Source organism: Heptranchias perlo, chromosome 2 (assembly GCF_035084215.1).
Source record: "Heptranchias perlo isolate sHepPer1 chromosome 2, sHepPer1.hap1, whole genome shotgun sequence".
Classification (NCBI taxonomy): domain Eukaryota; kingdom Metazoa; phylum Chordata; class Chondrichthyes; order Hexanchiformes; family Hexanchidae; genus Heptranchias; species Heptranchias perlo.
This window is the reverse complement of record NC_090326.1, coordinates 17,030,672-17,047,704: the sequence shown is the minus strand read 5'-3', so window position 1 is coordinate 17,047,704 and position 17,033 is coordinate 17,030,672. Positions and strand designations below refer to the sequence as shown.

At 45.1% G+C, this 17,033-nt stretch overlaps 1 protein-coding gene across 4 annotated transcripts in view; it reads left to right on the top strand.

The window, feature by feature from the left end:
- The window catches only part of zdhhc11 (zinc finger DHHC-type containing 11), a 127,715-nt gene that overhangs the window by 95,083 nt on the left and 15,599 nt on the right, over positions 1-17,033 (top strand). For all 4 annotated transcript variants that reach the window (XR_010966392.1, XM_068000620.1, XM_068000629.1 and 1 more), the window contains 4 exons: positions 6,317-6,472; positions 9,220-9,341; positions 13,663-13,721; positions 16,690-16,798. Coding sequence is in view for 3 of the 4 variants with exons in the window: in XM_068000620.1 (XP_067856721.1) it covers positions 6,317-6,472; positions 9,220-9,341; positions 13,663-13,721; positions 16,690-16,798 (446 nt within the window). In the remaining variant the exon portion in view is untranslated. The remainder of the gene's footprint in view (positions 1-6,316; positions 6,473-9,219; positions 9,342-13,662; positions 13,722-16,689; positions 16,799-17,033) is intronic.

The following is a 17,033-nucleotide window of genomic DNA, read 5'->3' as shown; positions in this document are numbered from 1 at the left end:
CAAAGTCAATGCCAAGCACACAGCACCTCGAACATGGATGCAGTGCAGGAAGAATTTCAATGCTTTGACGTGAGTGAGGTCAACTGTCAAGTGGTGTCTCCTACCAACTGCACCACACACTACACCCTCCATCACCCACATACCAACAAACTCTTTCCATCAGTACTCAACTCTTCCAATCAGATGCTTCCTCTCCCCCTCACAATTCACAGGCCACACACACTGGCAGCTATTCAACCATGACAGGCACATCACCCAGACACACGTCCCGCTTTCTCGCAGGAGAAGGTGGTGCATATCAGGAGGTATCAAGCGCAGTGACATTTAGCCCCTTGAGTCTGTTCCACCATTCAATAAGACCATGGTGGACCTGTGACCTAACTCCATATACCCGCCTTAGCCCCATATCCCTTAATGCCCTTGGTTCACAGAAATCTATCAATCTCAGATTTAACGTTCACAATTGAGCGAGCATCAACTGCTGTTTGCAGAAGCGCGTTCCTAACGTCTCCCACCCTTTGCGTGTAGAAGTGTTTCCTAACTTCACTCCTGCACATCCTGGCTCTAAATGTTAGGCTATGTCCCCTCCTCCTAGTATTCAAATACAGGAGACCTGCAAAAACAGTTACGAATGCATCAGCAGCCAGTAGCAATAATGCAGCCGCTAACCTGTAAATCCTGCATGGTCCCTTTAACTAGCGCTGGTGGGGGGGGGGCCCTCCAGGCACTCTAAGACATGTTCAGATGGTCAGGGTTAAGACAGTGCGTTGAGTTGAGCGTTAGACTTCATTTTGGGACTTAAGACTTTAAATCAGCATTGCGCACTGATTGTATCCATTTTCTCCTTACTTTACATGCTGCCAGCGTTCGGTATTTGCGCATGTACTAATGCCTATACCAAGATGGCATCCGGCGCACATCACGCTGGAAACGTAGGTGCGCAGCCAAGACTTGGCACTTCGGGAGGTCGCATGGCGCCAGAACAAAGGGCGCTACACGGCCCAATTTGTAGCCCACTGTCTCCATTTCCCGGCTGGCAGGCAGCCAGATTGAGAGGCTGGCTGGCTGTTGAGGGGGGAATGCCTGCGCTGGGAGGCTGCAGCCGGGGAGTGGAGCGGAGGGAGAGATCGTGGTGGGGGGAAGCGATTGCGGGTTATGGGAACAGGAGTGTAGGCCATTTAGCCCCTCGATCTCGAGCCTATTCCGCCATTGAATGAGATCATGGTTGATCTGTATCCTAACTCCTTCCACCCACCTTCGCTCCATATCTGTTAATACCCTTGGCTAGCAAAAGTCTAGCGATCTCGGACTTAAAATTAATAATTGAGCTCGCATCTACAGCTTTTTGTGGGAGAGCGTTCCACATTTCTACCATCCCTTGTGTGAAGAAGTGATTCCTAACTTCTCTCCTGAATGGCCTGGCTCTGATTTCAAGGTTATGTCCCCTTGTCCTAGACTCCCCCACCAGCAGAAAAAGTTTCTCTCTATCTACCCTATCAATTCCTTTCAGAATGCTAAAAACCTCAATCAAATCACACCTTAGCCTTCTATATTCCAGGGAAACAAGTCTAGTCTAGCCTTGGAACCCTGGTAACATTCTGCTGAATCTGCGCTGCACTCCTTCCAAGGCCAATATATCCTTTCTAAGGTGCGATGCCCAGAACGGTACACAGTACTCTAGATGTGGTCTAACCAGGGCTTTGTATAGCTGTAGCAAAACTTCCCTTTATTCTAGCCCTCTAGTTATAAAGGCTAACATTCCATTAGCCTTTTTGATTATTTTTTGTACCTGACTGCTACATTTTAGTGATCTGTGTACATGGACCCCTAAATCTCTTTGGACCTCCAAAGTATTTCTAGCTTTTCACCATTTATCCTTTTTTGGTCCCAAATGGATGATCTCACACTTATCTGCGTTGAAATCCATCTGCCAGTTTTGCCCACTCACTTAATCTATTAATGTCTCTGTAATTTTATGCTCCTGTCTACACTGCTGACTATGTTACCAATCTTTGTGTCATCAGCAAACTTGGATATATGGCTCCCTACTGTGTTATTCAAGTCGTTAAAAATATAGTGAATAGTTGAGACCCAAGCACAGATGGGACACCACTAGTCACTTCCTTCCAATTCGAGTGCATACCCATTATCCCTTCTCTCTGTCTTCTACTGCCTAACCAGTCTCCTAACCAGGTCAATAATTTGCCTTCAATTCCATGAGCTTTAATTTTAGTTAACAGTCTCTTATGTGGAACCTTATTGAATGCCTTCTTGAAGTCCACATAAAGTACATCCATAGACATTCCCCTGTCTACTACTTTAGTTACTTCCTCAAAAAATTCAATTAGGTTCATTAGACATGATCTACCCTATAAATCCATATTGGCTCTCTCTAATCAGCTCAAATTTCTCTAAGTGCTCAGTCACTTAATTATAGATTCCAATAACTTCCTCACAACAGATGTTAGACTAACAGGTCTATGATTTCCTGATTTCTCTCCCTCACCTTTTTTAAATAATGGTGTTACATTTGCAATTTTCCAATCTAAAGGGACAATTCCTGAATTGAGAGCTTTGGAAGATTATGATTAAAGTATCTGCAATTTCCTCACCTACTTCCTTTAAAACCATCAGGTCCTGGGGATTTGTCGGTCTTTAGCACCATTATTTTTTCTAATACTGTTTTCTTGCTTACGTGAACTTTACTGAGTTCCAGTCCTTGATTCATTATTAGTTTCCCTGCAATGTCAGGTATATTATCCTCTTCCTCTACTGTGAAGACTGACACAAAGTAATTATTCAACAAGTCTGCCATTTTCTTATTTTCATTTGCGATTTTACCCACATCTGTTTTTAAAGGGCCCACATTACTCTGACTACCCTTTCTCTTCTAATATAATTGTAAAAACTTTTTGTGTTAATCTTGATATCCCCCTCACAAGTTTCTTTTTGTATTCCCTTTTGGCAGCTCTTACTATCTTTTTTGCCTTCCTTTGCTGTTCTTTATATCTCTCCCAGTCCCCTGGATCTACACTATTCTTTGCACTTTTGTATCCTCTTTCCTTTAGTTTTATTTTATCTCTCACCTCATGGCTGTTTTATTTGGTAAGTCGAGCTCTTGCTCCTTAGGGGTATATACTGGTCCTGTATTAAACTAAATTATTTTTTGAACACCTCCCACTGTTAATCTGTAGTTTTACCTGATAACAGTTTTGACCAGTTTGATGTCATCAGTCTCTGTCTCATCCCATTAAAATCCAGAATCTTAGTAACTGTTAAATTTCTTTTCAAACACAACATTGAATTCAATCATATTATGATCACTGTTAGATAAATGTTCCCTTACTGTTAGATTATTAACTAAGTCTGGCTCATTAGTCATTACTAAATCTAGTATGGCCGGCCCCCTTTTTGGGCCTTGAATGCACTCAAGAAATTCACTCTTTTTCTGACCTGAGCTACTCTGCTCTTCCCAATCTGTATGAAAATTAAAGTCTCCCAGTTTTTTCTACAAGCCTTTCTAATCCCTGATTTAATGCATTCTGCCACTTCATTGCTGCCATCAGGCCTGTAGACAACTCCGGTTACAATTTCGTGTCCTCTCTTACTGCTCGTGGGGGCAGGGGCGCTACGAATCTCGGGTCGGGGAGCGATCATGGGTCGGGGATCGTGGGAGACGGGCGGGGGGGGGGAAGATTGTTCCTGGCATGTTAGCTGGGTGAGTCGGGGGCAATCACTCCTGCTCCTCCTGGTCCACAAGCAGTGCTGGAAAGGCACTTACCTGCTGGATCCGGCTGTTCTCGCCTCCCTTCAGCTGCCGGGTTTCCTGAGCCCTGGGAGACCCAGCCCGCAGCCAATAAATGTAACAGCCTGTTATCATTTGAGGCAACAGCCTCATTAACATATTTAAATAACTGATCCGCCTCCGGAGAGCAGGTTAGTCGCCCGCCCCCACCCAACTCGCCTCCATTAAAACCGTGTTCGAGGCAGGCTGCTGGGGTCGGCTTCAGATTTTTGAAATTTTAACCTACCTGCCTCCACCCCGCCCCCCCTCCCCCCACGCCACTGTCCCGCCTGTCCTGGGGTGGTGGTGGTGGGGGGGGGGGGGGGGGGAGTTAAAACTTCCCCCCCCCTTAATATTGTGTTCAGTATTCCTAAGGAGATTATACTTTTCACCAGTCTCTTTTTTTGAGTCGGGCCTCCAGAAATTTCTAAAATGTAAACCAGACACGCAGGACCCAATATTTTTGTAGTAGCAAGATTGGGAACTCGGCCAATCTCTGGATCAAAGCTTGCAAAATGGGACAGGGATTCCACTCCGTTTTACTTTGGGGCAACCATTTTCTGGTAAGGGAGGGGTGGGAATCTTCCACCCATCCTCCCTAAGTGGAAGGAAGGGGTGCAGGGGGGGGGGGTTGTCTGGGAAGAGTTTCCGGCCTACCTTGGGAGTTCCACCATTTACTCCTTTGAAAGGCCTCGCTGGATCTCTTGCCAGCCAGGAGCATTGACGAAGGCCCCAGAAGATCCCACAAGAAAGGTAATCAATTCTAGAGGGGATTATTTACCTTAAAATTAGCAGCTAGCTCTGGGCCGCTCCACTTCACAAGGTCAGATCAGGGCAGGCGTCACTCGACTGCCCTTATTAACACGATGGCGCCACCCCCTTTATTTGGGATGTGACTGGGTCTGTCCGCTCTGCACTCTTTCACTGGTGGAATGCCCCTATACGAATTTCATGGCTCAAACTTCCAACTTTAGCAAGAAAGGACCAACTTGCATTTATATAGTGCCTTTGATGACCTTAGGACATCCTAAAGCACTTCACTGCCAAGTTCACTGGTTGAGATGTTAATATTGGCCAGGACACTAGTGAGAACTCCCCTGCTCTTCTTCCAACAGTGCCATGAGATCTTTTACAGCCACCTGTAAAATGTCTGATCTCGGTTTAACGTCTGATCCGAAAGATGGCACCTCTGAAAGTGCAGCACTCCCTCTCAGTACTGCACTGGGAGTGTCCGTCTAGATTTTGTGCTCAAGTGTCTGGAGTTGGACTTGAATCCATGTCCTTCTGACTTAGAGACCAGAATGTTACTCACTGAGACGCAGCTGGCATAGAAGTCTGTGTTTTTTCCCACCATTACTTCTGTGTCTTGGAGACATTAATTACAAAGATTACTAAGGCTTTCAATGAATTTTCATCAGCAGGAAAGAAAACAGTAGGGGCTCAAACCAGGATCGTACTGTTGTCTAGATTTGGTTGGTTTAAAAGTGACGTCCATAAAAGGTCTTCAGACTCGCATGCTAATTTATTGACCTGTTTTTGGAGCTCTAAGTAACTCTAAGCTGCCCTTGATTGTCTATGATGGTTGGTATCACTCCCAAAGAAGTTCAGGAGTTTACTAAATAGGAATGGGAATTTCATATCCACGTGCTATCAAGCCAGTGCCTTGATCCAATCTCTCCATCCCCTAGCCAGCTTGTATCCCATGCTGTGTTTTATCCCATGCTGTGCTCTACCCAGTTTACCTTGGCTGCTGCATTGGAACTAGCTGAAGAAAACGTTTATTTAAAACAATGACATGTGCTTGCAAAATGTTGGCTTGTGCCAGTGTGAGCAAAGCATTCTCACATATGTTTTCTTAAAATGGTCGGCCGAGATAAGGAGAAATAAACCCACCCTCTCATCTATCTGTCTCTCCCGGCAGACTACGTGACTCCTGGTGGGATTGAACACTGGGAGAATCGTGATGTGTAGTTACTCGGCAACTATTTGGGTGTGGCTCCATTATTCTGGCCTCTTGCGCGTCCCCGATTTTCATCACTCCACCATTGGCGGCCGTGCCTTCAGCTGCCTAGGCCCTAAGCTCTGGAATTCCCTCCCTAAACCTCTCCACCTCTCTACCTCTCTCTCCTCCTTAAAACCTACCTCTTTGACCAAGCTTTTGGTCACCTGTCCTGATATCTCTTTATGTGGCTCAGTGTCAAATTTTGTCTGATCACACTTCTGTGAAGCATCTTGGGACATTTTTACTATGTTAAAAGTGCTATATAAATGCAATTTGTTTTTGCTATTAAAGGGAACTTTACCCTTGAAGAATATCCTGCTGCTGAGCTCCTGCTATGGAGCTGAGATGCAAGGACAGAATTATACGCGTCCAGAGTCTAGTTGTAACTCAGTATTTCCTCTTGATGCTGGCCTGGTCTGAGTTTTGTTCAGCTAGATGTTACGGATTTGGAGTGGCTGTTGTGATTTTTGGGGTGTTATCACTCAGATGGTGCCACGCTTAAATGATTGCATTTTTGTTTATCTCCACAGAGGTTCGAGGAAACAACACTTGGTTAGCGTTTCTTCCCATTGCTCCCGTGGAGACGACGCAGGCTGGAATTCTAGTCATAGCGGTAATCACCATTCTCCTCGGACTCGCTTCACTGATGTTACTTGGTCATCTGCTCGGGTTTCACATTTACCTGTGTGAGTGAGATGGGAGCCAAAACATTCTCATTTTGTCATTCCGGATTATGAATATAATTGTCGTTTTTATCTTTTTATTTTGGTGGGGCGGGGATGCACGGGACAGTGAGAAATTTGAGAAGTAAAGTTGTTTCCTTGTGGATAATTTGGAGAGAAGCTCGGGTTTGGGAGAGAGTTGCTCCAAAATCATCTTAACGGAAAATTGTTTGTGACCGGGTGTGTTGACATACCTCTAATCCTTGACATGTTGGGTGATCTGGCAGAGCAGCCAAGGCCACCTGTTGCAGAATAAAAATTGGTCAGGTTCTATAACGGGAGGGCAGTCCGCTCCATCAGATTACTGCCGATGTGCTGAAGACAAGGATTGATCCCACTGAGTTTCTAAGCGCGATGGTGTCCTCTACCTGCACCAAGAGGGTTCGTACTAACATCATGTCACGGGTTATTTTTCAAGTGAACATACAATTACGAACATACGAACAATGACGGACAGGAAAAGACTTTCTGGTCCATCCAGTCTGTCCCACATAATTGTGATACCTTGTGCAAGACAACATATACACTCCCCACCCCCCCCACCCCACCTGAAACCATGTGATCTCCTGGGAGAGACGAAAAACCTGATTTAAAAACCAAGGCCAATTTGGGGAACAAAAGTCTGGGAAATTCCTCTCTGACTCATCCCCGCCCCAGGCGATCAAAACTAGTGCAGGAGATCACTCTGGCCCTGATAATTCTACGCATTATCCACAGTTTGTAAGAGGTGATCTCCTCCCCAGCCAGAAACAGGTCCAGCTCTCGCTTGAAGGAATTCAGTGAATTGGTGTCCACCGCACAAACTGGCAACAGTTCCAGAGGTTCACTATTCCCAGGGAAAACATAGAAAACAGGAGCAGGAGTAGGCCATTCGGTCCTTCGAGCCTGCTCCGCCATTCAATATGATTATGGCTGATCCTCTATCTCAATACCATATTCCCGCTCTCTCCCCATGCCCCTTGATGCTTTCTGTGTCTAGAAATCTAACTATCTACTTCTTAATATATGTTCAGTGACTTGGCCTCCACAGCCTTCTGTGGTAGAGAATTCCACAGGTTCACCACTCTCTGAGTGAAGAAATTTCTCCTCATCTCAGTCCTAAATCTCCTACCCCGTATCCTGAGACAATGACCCCTCGTTCTGGACCCCCACCCCAGCCAGGGGAAACATCCTCCCTGCATCCAGTCTGTCTAGCCCTGTCAGAATTTTATATGTTTCAATGAGATCCCCTCTCATTCTTCTAAACTCGAGTGAATACAGGCCTAGTCAACCCAATCTCTCCTCGTACGACAATCCTGCCATCCCAGGAATCAATCTGGTGAACCTTCGCTGCAATCCCTCTATGGCAAGTATATCCTTTCTTAGATAATGAGGCCAAAACTGCACACAATACTCCAGGTGCGGTCTCACCAAGGCCCTGTATAACTGCAGTAAGACATCCTTGCTCCTGTACTCAAATCCTCTTGAAATGAAGGCCAACATACCATTTGCTTTCCTAACTACTTGCTGCACCTGCACCTCCTGTCATCTAACCTAGATCTGGTCTTGTACAACTTAAAATTGTGACTCCTGGTCCTCCCTAACCTATTGTGATGCTCTCCTGTTAATCTGCTAAGAGTTATAAACATTAACGAAAGTAAAAAGTTTAGTGGAAGATATGATTAAAGACTTTGTTATCCTGAACGCAGCAGGCCCAGAGCCAGCTCTATTGAGCAGAGCTCAATTTCGAGAAGGGGTCCTGAAACGGGCATTAGGCCCTCTATTTGCGTATGCATAGGGACTAATGGCTATTTCAGGCATGGGCCCAGGACGCCTATACTTCAGCCTTTACCAATATAACGCACGGCGCACTTCCAGTGCAGATTGTGCGCATGCATGCCGCCCGCCATGATTTATTGCTTAGGCGCATGTTTTACGCCTATAAACTGGGCTTACCATCAATGGATTTCTCGGCCTGTATCCTGTTTGAGCCAGTTCTGAACTGCAAATCTCGCATCCTATCCATCAGTAAAGGGTCTTGAAGAAACCCCTCCATCTTTCACCTTTTTTTCTCCTTTAAAACCCCCTCCAAGCCCATCTTGTTGACCGAGCTTTTGGTGTCCCCTCCTAATCTCTCCCTCCATGTCTCAGTACCCATTTCCCCCAGCTAGTTTCCACTTGTGCAGCACCTTGGGATTCTTTTTTTATGTGTATGTTGAAAGGATTCGATATGGAGAAATTGTTGCCTCTGGTGGGGAAATTAAGAACAAGGGGATATAATCGTAAAATTAGAACTAGGCCGTTCAGGAGGGAAATCGGGAAGCACTTTCTCATACAAAGGGAAGGGGACATTTGGAATTCTGTCCCCCAAAAGGATGTGGATGCTGGGGATCAATTGGAGCTTTCAAGATTGAGATTGATAGATTTTTGTTGGGTAAGGATATCATGGGATATGGAGTAAAGGCAGGAAAATGGAGTAGAGGTGCAGATCGGCCAGGATCTAATTGAATGGCAGAGTAAGCCTGAGGGACTGAATGGCCTACTCCTATTCCTAATATTTCTATGTTAAAGGACCTTTATGAATTCAAGTTGTTTAACGTTTAGTAACAAATCTTATATCTGGTGCAATCTTTTTATAGCAACTTATTGTATCTTACTGCACAGGCTGTGGAAATGGATAAAATGGTCTTTTCAGGATAGATGAGCTGAATGTAATTTCTGTATTTTTCCAGTGTTCAGGAAGTTAACTACGTACGAGTATGTCGTACGGGAGCGTCACAACCAGAACATCCGAGATCATGGGAACGATCCTGAGTCTGCACAGACTGCATCTGCTAGGATGACGGCTCTTCAGGTAGTGTAATAAAGGCAGTCAGAAGGTTGTGGGTTCAAGCCCCGCTCCAGAGACTTGATAATCCAAGCTGACGCTTTGATGCAGTACTGGGGGTGTGCTGCACTGCCGGAGGTGCCGTCTTTCGGATGAGGCGTTAAACACTGAGGACCCGTCTGCCCTCAGGTGGAAGTAAAAGATCCCATGACACTATAGAGCAGGGGGTGGGGGTTTCTCCCCGGTGCCCTGGCCAATATTTATTCCTCAACCAAAATTACTAAAGCACATTATTTGGTGACTTATCTCATTGCTGTTTGTGGGACCTTGCTGTGAGCAAATTGGCTGGCGCATTGCCTACATTACAACAGTGACTACACTTCAAAAATACTTAATTGGCTGTGAAGTGCTTTGGGACTTCCTGAGGTCATGAAAGGTGCTATATAATTGCAAGTTTGTCTTTTGTTTTTACAATTGGTCCCAGTGCCTTTGGCTGGGGGAATGATCAGCAAGGATGCGTGCTCCTGATTGTAATCCACTCCTGCTGGGAAATATATGTTTGGATGCCTTGCAAGAGCAGGATTGGGCTCAACTGTAATGCCCTCCATGGTCAAATAACCTGCTGACGCTTGCCGTCTCGGCTCACACGTGAAGAGTGGCCACTTAGGCACGATAATGGGTAGAGATAGAGATGCAATGCCTATTGGGTGAATGCTGATACTTGTCTCCATTCCAGCTAACCAGGAGACGCTGGAATATTAGCCAAACACTGGCCAGTCCTTGCGGTGTTCCTACGTTACAAGACGTGGGCCTGGGAAATCGCGCTCCGTCGGTGCTGCTTAACCGCAATTGCGGTGGAAAAGCCCCGTTTACGTGCATGACCGGGGTTTCCGGTGATGTAGCGCCGGGAGAGTGGCAGCAACCCCGAGGAATTTCCCGGCCGTGGTATACAGTTTACCTACCCCAGGGATGAAATGCTGAGACAATTCAAGATCTTAGGAACATGGAACTTGCTAGATGGAGAAAGATCAAAGCCCATCTAGTTCACCTTCTACCATCCCGGTAGTCGCACAATACAACGACAATGGAATCGTTGAGTAATCATAGCGACCAAACTCCATCAATTAGTCTACAACAGACCCAGACATGAGGTGAGGAAAACCCCCAGTGGTGGAGAGCTTTGGGAACCATAGGTCCAAAGTCACCTGTTCCTCCCAAGCATGTGACAATGTTTAAAAATAAACCACTATTTAATGAAAACCACACTTTTTTATGTAGCTGTTCACATCAATGATGCTTTTTTTCCTGTTGAATTAAGGATGTTTAGGACGTCAATGTGTGAGCAAATGGGATCTTGCTGTCCCTCCAGTGCAGCTGATAAGTTACGTTGTAACATTGCCACAGATGCAGGTCTGACATTGGTGGCAGTGCTGTAACTGAAGGAAGGTGGCCGTAGTGCCTCCGCGGTATGGGGTACGTTTTAAGAGCTGCCTTTTCCCCATACTCGCAGAGTGCAGCCTCCTAGGTGGCATAGTTCGCAGACATGGGTAAAAAAAGGGTTAATACATTGTTCAAAGAACAGCAGAGGCTGAACAAGTGAATCTCGTGGATTTGCCTTCTCTCCTGGAATAATAAAGCGGGCCTCCGCTTCTAATGCTTGTGACTCTTGATAGAGAAACCACACGTGGTACCGTTGGACACAAGCCCATTGATAATTAATTGAAGGCTGCTCGGGCAACCTTGGGAAGAGCAAGATAAGAGGGCTGAGAGAGTCAGCACAGTGGCTTGTGAGATTATCCTCAGCCATTCAATCAATAGATGTACTGTAGATCACCTACTGGTCAACTCTCTAGTTTACCATACATGGACATTTTGATAAGGAACGTAGCTCAGAAAGGTATATAAAGGTGGCGAATTGTAATAGGGAATTTGGATTCGGCCTGGCAATTTTGAACTCAAAAACTATATATACTCTATTTTAAAATTCTCATCCTTGTTTTCAAACCCCTCCATGGCCTCACCCCTCCCTATCTCTGTAATCTCATCCAGCCCTACAACTCTGCGTATTCTCTGCGCTCCTCCAATTCTGGCCTCTTGTGTATCCCTAATTTCCTTTGCCCCACCATTGATGGCCGTGTCTTCAACTGTCTAGGCCCTAAGCTCTAGAATTCCCTCCCTAAGTCTCTCCGCCTCTCTTCCTCTCTCTCCTCCTTTAGGCTACTCCTTAAGAATATAAGAACATAAGAAATAGGAGCAGGAGTAGGCCATCCGGCCCCGTGAGCCTGCTCCACCATTCAACAAGATCATGGCTGATCTTGTACCTCAACACCATTTTCCTGCTTTATCCCCATGTGCCCTGATGCCTTTAATATCTAGAAATCTATCGATCTCTGTTTTGAATGTACTCAATGACTGAGCCTCCTCAGCCCTCTGGGGTGGAGAATTCCAAAGATTCACCACCCTCTGAGTGAAGACATTTTTCCTCATCTCAGTTCTAAATGGCCTACCCCTTATTCTGAGACTGTGACCCCCTGGTTCTAGACTCCCCAGCCAGGGGAAACATCCTCCCTGCATCCACCCTGTCGAGCCCTGTAAGAATTTTGTATGTTTTTTTCTATGTTTCAATGAGAAAACCTACCTCTTTGACCAAGCTTTTGATCACCTGTCCTAATATCACTTTATGTGGCTCGGTGTCATATTTTGTTTGATAATCGCTCCTGTGAAGCGCCTTGGGACGTTTTACTACGTTAAAGACACTGTATAAATGCAATAGACATCATTTCCCCAGCTAAGCTGTTTTAGTTGCAGCTAAACCTTATCCTATGTGAGGGAGTAAACTTTGCTTGTGAGCGTATTGTCTTATCATGATGGAATGAACCCACCTAAAGCTAGCTAACATGTATATAGCCACTTTTAGCAGCTGCAGGCCACCAGGAGGACTGCATACTTTACAGTTCTTGTATTGCTGGCCTGCACGGACCTTCCCCAATGTCCAGCAATACCAGCGGCCAGAAATTGGGATTGCAGCTTCCAAACGCAAGCTTGTACGTCTGCAGTTAGTTTTTGTGTTGCCACCAGTGCTCTAGAATTTCCTTTGCGGTGTAACTAGAAAGAAGAAAGAATCAACATCAGGACATCCCATAGCCATTGTTTTACTTTTGAAGTATAGTCACTGTTGTTTTGTAAGCAGATGCGACAGCCAATTTGTGCAGAGCAAGGTCCCACACACAGCACTGATAAATGACCAGATCATCTATTTTTGGTGGTATTGGTTGAGGGATAAATATTGACCAGGACACTGGAGAGAACGCCCCTGCTCTTCTTCGAATAGTGCCATGGGATCTTTTACATTCACCTGAGAGGGCAGACTGGGCCTCGCTTTTACGTCTCAGCCGAAAGACGACACCTCTGACAGTGCAGCACTCCCTCAGTACTGCACTGGGAGTGTCGGCCTAGATTACAGACTTACATGGGGCAGATTCCTGGGCAGTGGGAGCTTTGTTTATATTACAGAACTGCCTCTACTGGGAGTGGTTTTGCAATATGCTGCCCCTCTCATTATTACTCAAAAGCTTTGGATGAGGCCTACATGTGTAGTGATGGAGTCTCCTGTTGAGTAGACGGATGAGTCTCAGTTGTTGTGGGTGCGCTGATGGGAGAGGAGCGCGATCCTGGATGTGCATGTATGGCTGCACATATCTCATTGAAAGCCAGATGAGTTGCCTTATGTGCTGAGTGCTTGTCAGCCAAATCTCATAACCTCGCAGCCTCAAATTGATTCAAACCAACCCAGCAGGCATGACTCCATCATGGTCTCTCATTGGCTGTGTCTTCCCAGGTGTCAGCAAGATTTTAAGTTGGCCTTTAGTGTGTCTTTGTAGCATCTCATCTGCTCATCAACACATGTAGCACTTTACATCGTGAACGGCCCCAAGGCATTTCAGCAGGTCAGGAACAGGTGCCAAGGCAGCAACAGGAGAAGAATTAAGGGAGGCTTACAAAGACGTGGTCAAAGAGTTGGATGGGTTCTGAGGCAGCTTTGGAAAGTAGGGAGAAAAGAGGTGAGGCAGGGAGAGAGGATCAGAGAGTAGGGCTGAGATGGATCAAGACTTTGCCACCAATAGTGGAGAAGAGGGAGGGGCATGAACTGGAGCATGTTACAGAAATAGGGCGGGAGGAGGCTATGGAGGATCCTGAATTCAATGGTCTGGGGAGGGGGATGATGTTTGTAACTAATTTTGCATATATTGCTGTTAGACTATGAAGACTGATAACCTCGTTGGCTATAATTGGGTATTTGTTCTCTCTCTGCTGCTGCCATTCTCTATCTCCTGTATTGTCTTTGCAGGGTCTGCCTACATTGAAGTCTCAGCCAGAAATAGAATTTGCCACATCCTCCAGGTCAAGGTAAGGTACTCAGGAATGTGAAATGCTTATCGGGCCTTCCCATTTGTGAGACGCGATGAGATTCCACTGCTTACCATGTGTTGTCCTCTGATTGATTGTACCCAACACTGGAAAAATGTATTCGAAGTTATCAGCTGCTTATCATGATGAAATGTTCCCGAACTTGTCCGAATTAGATTTGCCAAAGTCTTAAACTCTCACGCACTCAAGCCAAGGAAAGTTGATCTTAAAAGCACAGCAAAATATCACATGCGCTTCAGTCAAGGAGCGAGTTAGTGCGGCAAAGAAAAACTGCAACAGCCAACATAGAATGAGACGAGGATGGAAAAGTAAACCTGGAACAGTGAGAGGATCAGAATCGGGAGCTAAATGCACAGACGTTCTCACCAGGATGAGCTGGGTGTTTTTGGTTAGCAGCTCGCTCAGTGGCCTGTTGGGGAGTGAAAGTTTCGAGGGCTGATTTTTACCTCTACTTTCTCCTGTTTTGGATCTAATTCCGCTTTCACTTCTCGCACAACCAATTCAGCCTGTGCCACTCTGGTCAGTGTGTGTACCTGCGTCTGCTTCAGTGCAAATATGCCATGGTACAGTACAGACGGGGATCTTACTGTCTGGGAATCAGAAGGATGAACTTGTGTCCCATCAGCTCACGCAAACGGCACATTAGAATTTCAGAAAGCTGCCCCACTGCCCTGACTGTACCTGAGGGGGCACGTGGACAGTTACTGTGCATGGGTACCATGGGTACGGTGGTGTAGTGGTTATGTTACTGGACTAATAATTCCAGAGAATGAGAGTTTAAATCCCACCATAGCAATTTGAGAATTTGAATTTAGTTTTTAAAAATCTCGAAATAAAAAGCCGGTATCAAAGTGATCCTGAAGCTGTCGGGTTGTCGAAAAAATCTAACTGGTTCACTAATGTCCTTTAGGGAAGGAAACCAGCCATCCTTACCTGGTCTGGGCCTATATGTGACTCCAGTCCCACACCAACGTGGCTGACTCTTAACTGCCGTCTCAAGTGCCCTTGGGGATGGGCAATAAATGCCAGCCTTGCCAGCGACGCCCACATTCCAAGAATGAATTTTTTAAAAAGTTAATGGATTTATGCCTCAAAGTTGCAAAGACTACAAGGCGCAGTAAGTGGCTCTCATCTGATGAGTCAGTGACTAGACCAAGACTATTATAATTTCCCATGGGAGCAGTTTTGCTCAATAAAAGGAACTCAACTTATAAAGATATAAAACCCCTTAGGCTCCTTCAGTACTGCACAGTAACTGTCCATGTGCCCCCTCAGGTACAGTCAGGGCAATGGGGCAGCTTTCTGAAATTCTAATGTGCCGTTTGCGTGAGCTGATGGGTCACAAGTTCATCCTTCTGATTCTCAGTCAGTAAGATCCCAGTCTGTACTGTACCATTATAAGCTGGCCTAAAACCTGGTTTGGAAAGTAATATTGACAATGGGCTGAGACTAGTTTGACTCTCCATCCCCTTGGCTGCTACTGGGAGAGCACAGAATTGGAGGGGAGAGACATTTTTGTTTAAAAGGGTGTCCTTGCCAGGTTATAAAGCATTGTTTTACCTATTACTGCAACACGTTCCTGTTCTGTACTTTGGGGGTAAAATTGGACTTCGCCAATAGCACGAAACAGGTTGATAGCCAATCGGCTGCTCAATCTCTGAGAGTCCGTTTCTGCTACTGGCGAAGACCAATTTCACTCCCTTATTCCTATTTTCATGATCCAGTTTTTCATAACTATTTTATAATCTTCTACTATTTGCTGTGACCTACCAATATCCGGTTTCGATTCACATTTGGACTGCTCTGTCACTATAAAAGGAACCGCTGTACCATTTGAGTCTCTAGGTTTGTGCCAGTATTACTGGCTATCAGGATGGATGCAGACAAGATCTTCCCCTCCCAGTTCTCCTTTTTCCCTAATCGCCACAACTCAGTACCTCTCTGTGACTATCCAGCAGCTAATAAGTAAGTGTGCGGAATAACAGGTGCCAAATTGGTGGCGCTGGACTGGACTTTGTTTTAAAACAAAGAGTAACCTGTCCATTAACTTGAGATTTTTGTAGCAAGTAAGGAATATGATGCATCAATGGATGCAAATCTTAAATTGCCTGTAAATATTTGTACTTTATTTCCTTCTATGGCATAATTGTGATACATAATTTTCTTGGTGTATTAATGCCCCCTAATGTAAGAAAGTTGAATTACTTTAAGAGACAGTAAGATGTAGTTGCTGTAACTGTTTCTAGTGATCGTTCTTTGTAGTTTGTCTTGCCAGCCAGAGTAAGACTATAAAATGTTTTTTCAATGGAAACACTATTTAACTCCAACTTGGCGAACATGATTCCATTGTGATACCCTCAGCTGCTTTTAAAGGAACAGTGTCTCCGTGAAACTTTGCCTCAAACCTTTTCTCGTTTAAGGAAGGAGATGAAGAAGATAAGCAGCAATTTAGTTTCATTGAACACAGGGGATGCTGTAATATCTTTTATCTTCCATCACAGGTTTCTTTTCTGGGGGAGGGGAAGAGAAGAAGTGGGGTAGAAGTGGAAATATCACCTTGCTCTTTGTAGAACCTTGGCTTTCTGCATAAACCAGTCAACGCCATCTGGGTAGCCATTGGGTGCACTTGGTGCTAAAATGTGAAGTAAACCAATTACCAAGCAATAGATGGCTAACTGGCTTGTAGGATATATCTCCATTGTATTATCTGCCATCTAGCTTTGATAAGGGCTCATTCTACTTGTGTGTTGACCACAGATCCATTCCTATGTAATGAGTGGATGGCTCCAGGTATAATCCAGGTATGATGTCCCAGATTAAAGATCGTTGGTTAACGGGGAGAGTCGACAGACAAAAAAAATCCAAAGAGAGGATTTGTTTTTAATTTTAAGTTAACTGCACGAACATTGTCCACACTCTTGAGATATCTCCTTCCATCTTCCACTAGTGCTGTAAAGTATCAAGATCAAGGTCCAGTTACCAATAGACTGTCAAACGGTATCTGTTTGGAGACTTCGAGTGTTTCTACAGCTGCAAGCTCCTCTCACAGTGGGCAGGTAACTTAAGGCTCAGTTGTAACAAATTTCAATTGTTTTTTTAATTGATTTTACCAGTGTCAGAAAAAAAAACAATGAAATTATTAAGGGCGTTTTTTTAAGATTGTTTAAAAGTTTACTATTTAAATATTACATGGATATTTACTATTACTGTACAACATTGAGTTGGCCTGCAGTCATTTCTCATGTGCACTAATCCTGATGGGGTACTGAGGCTTACAGGTCGAGACGGTCC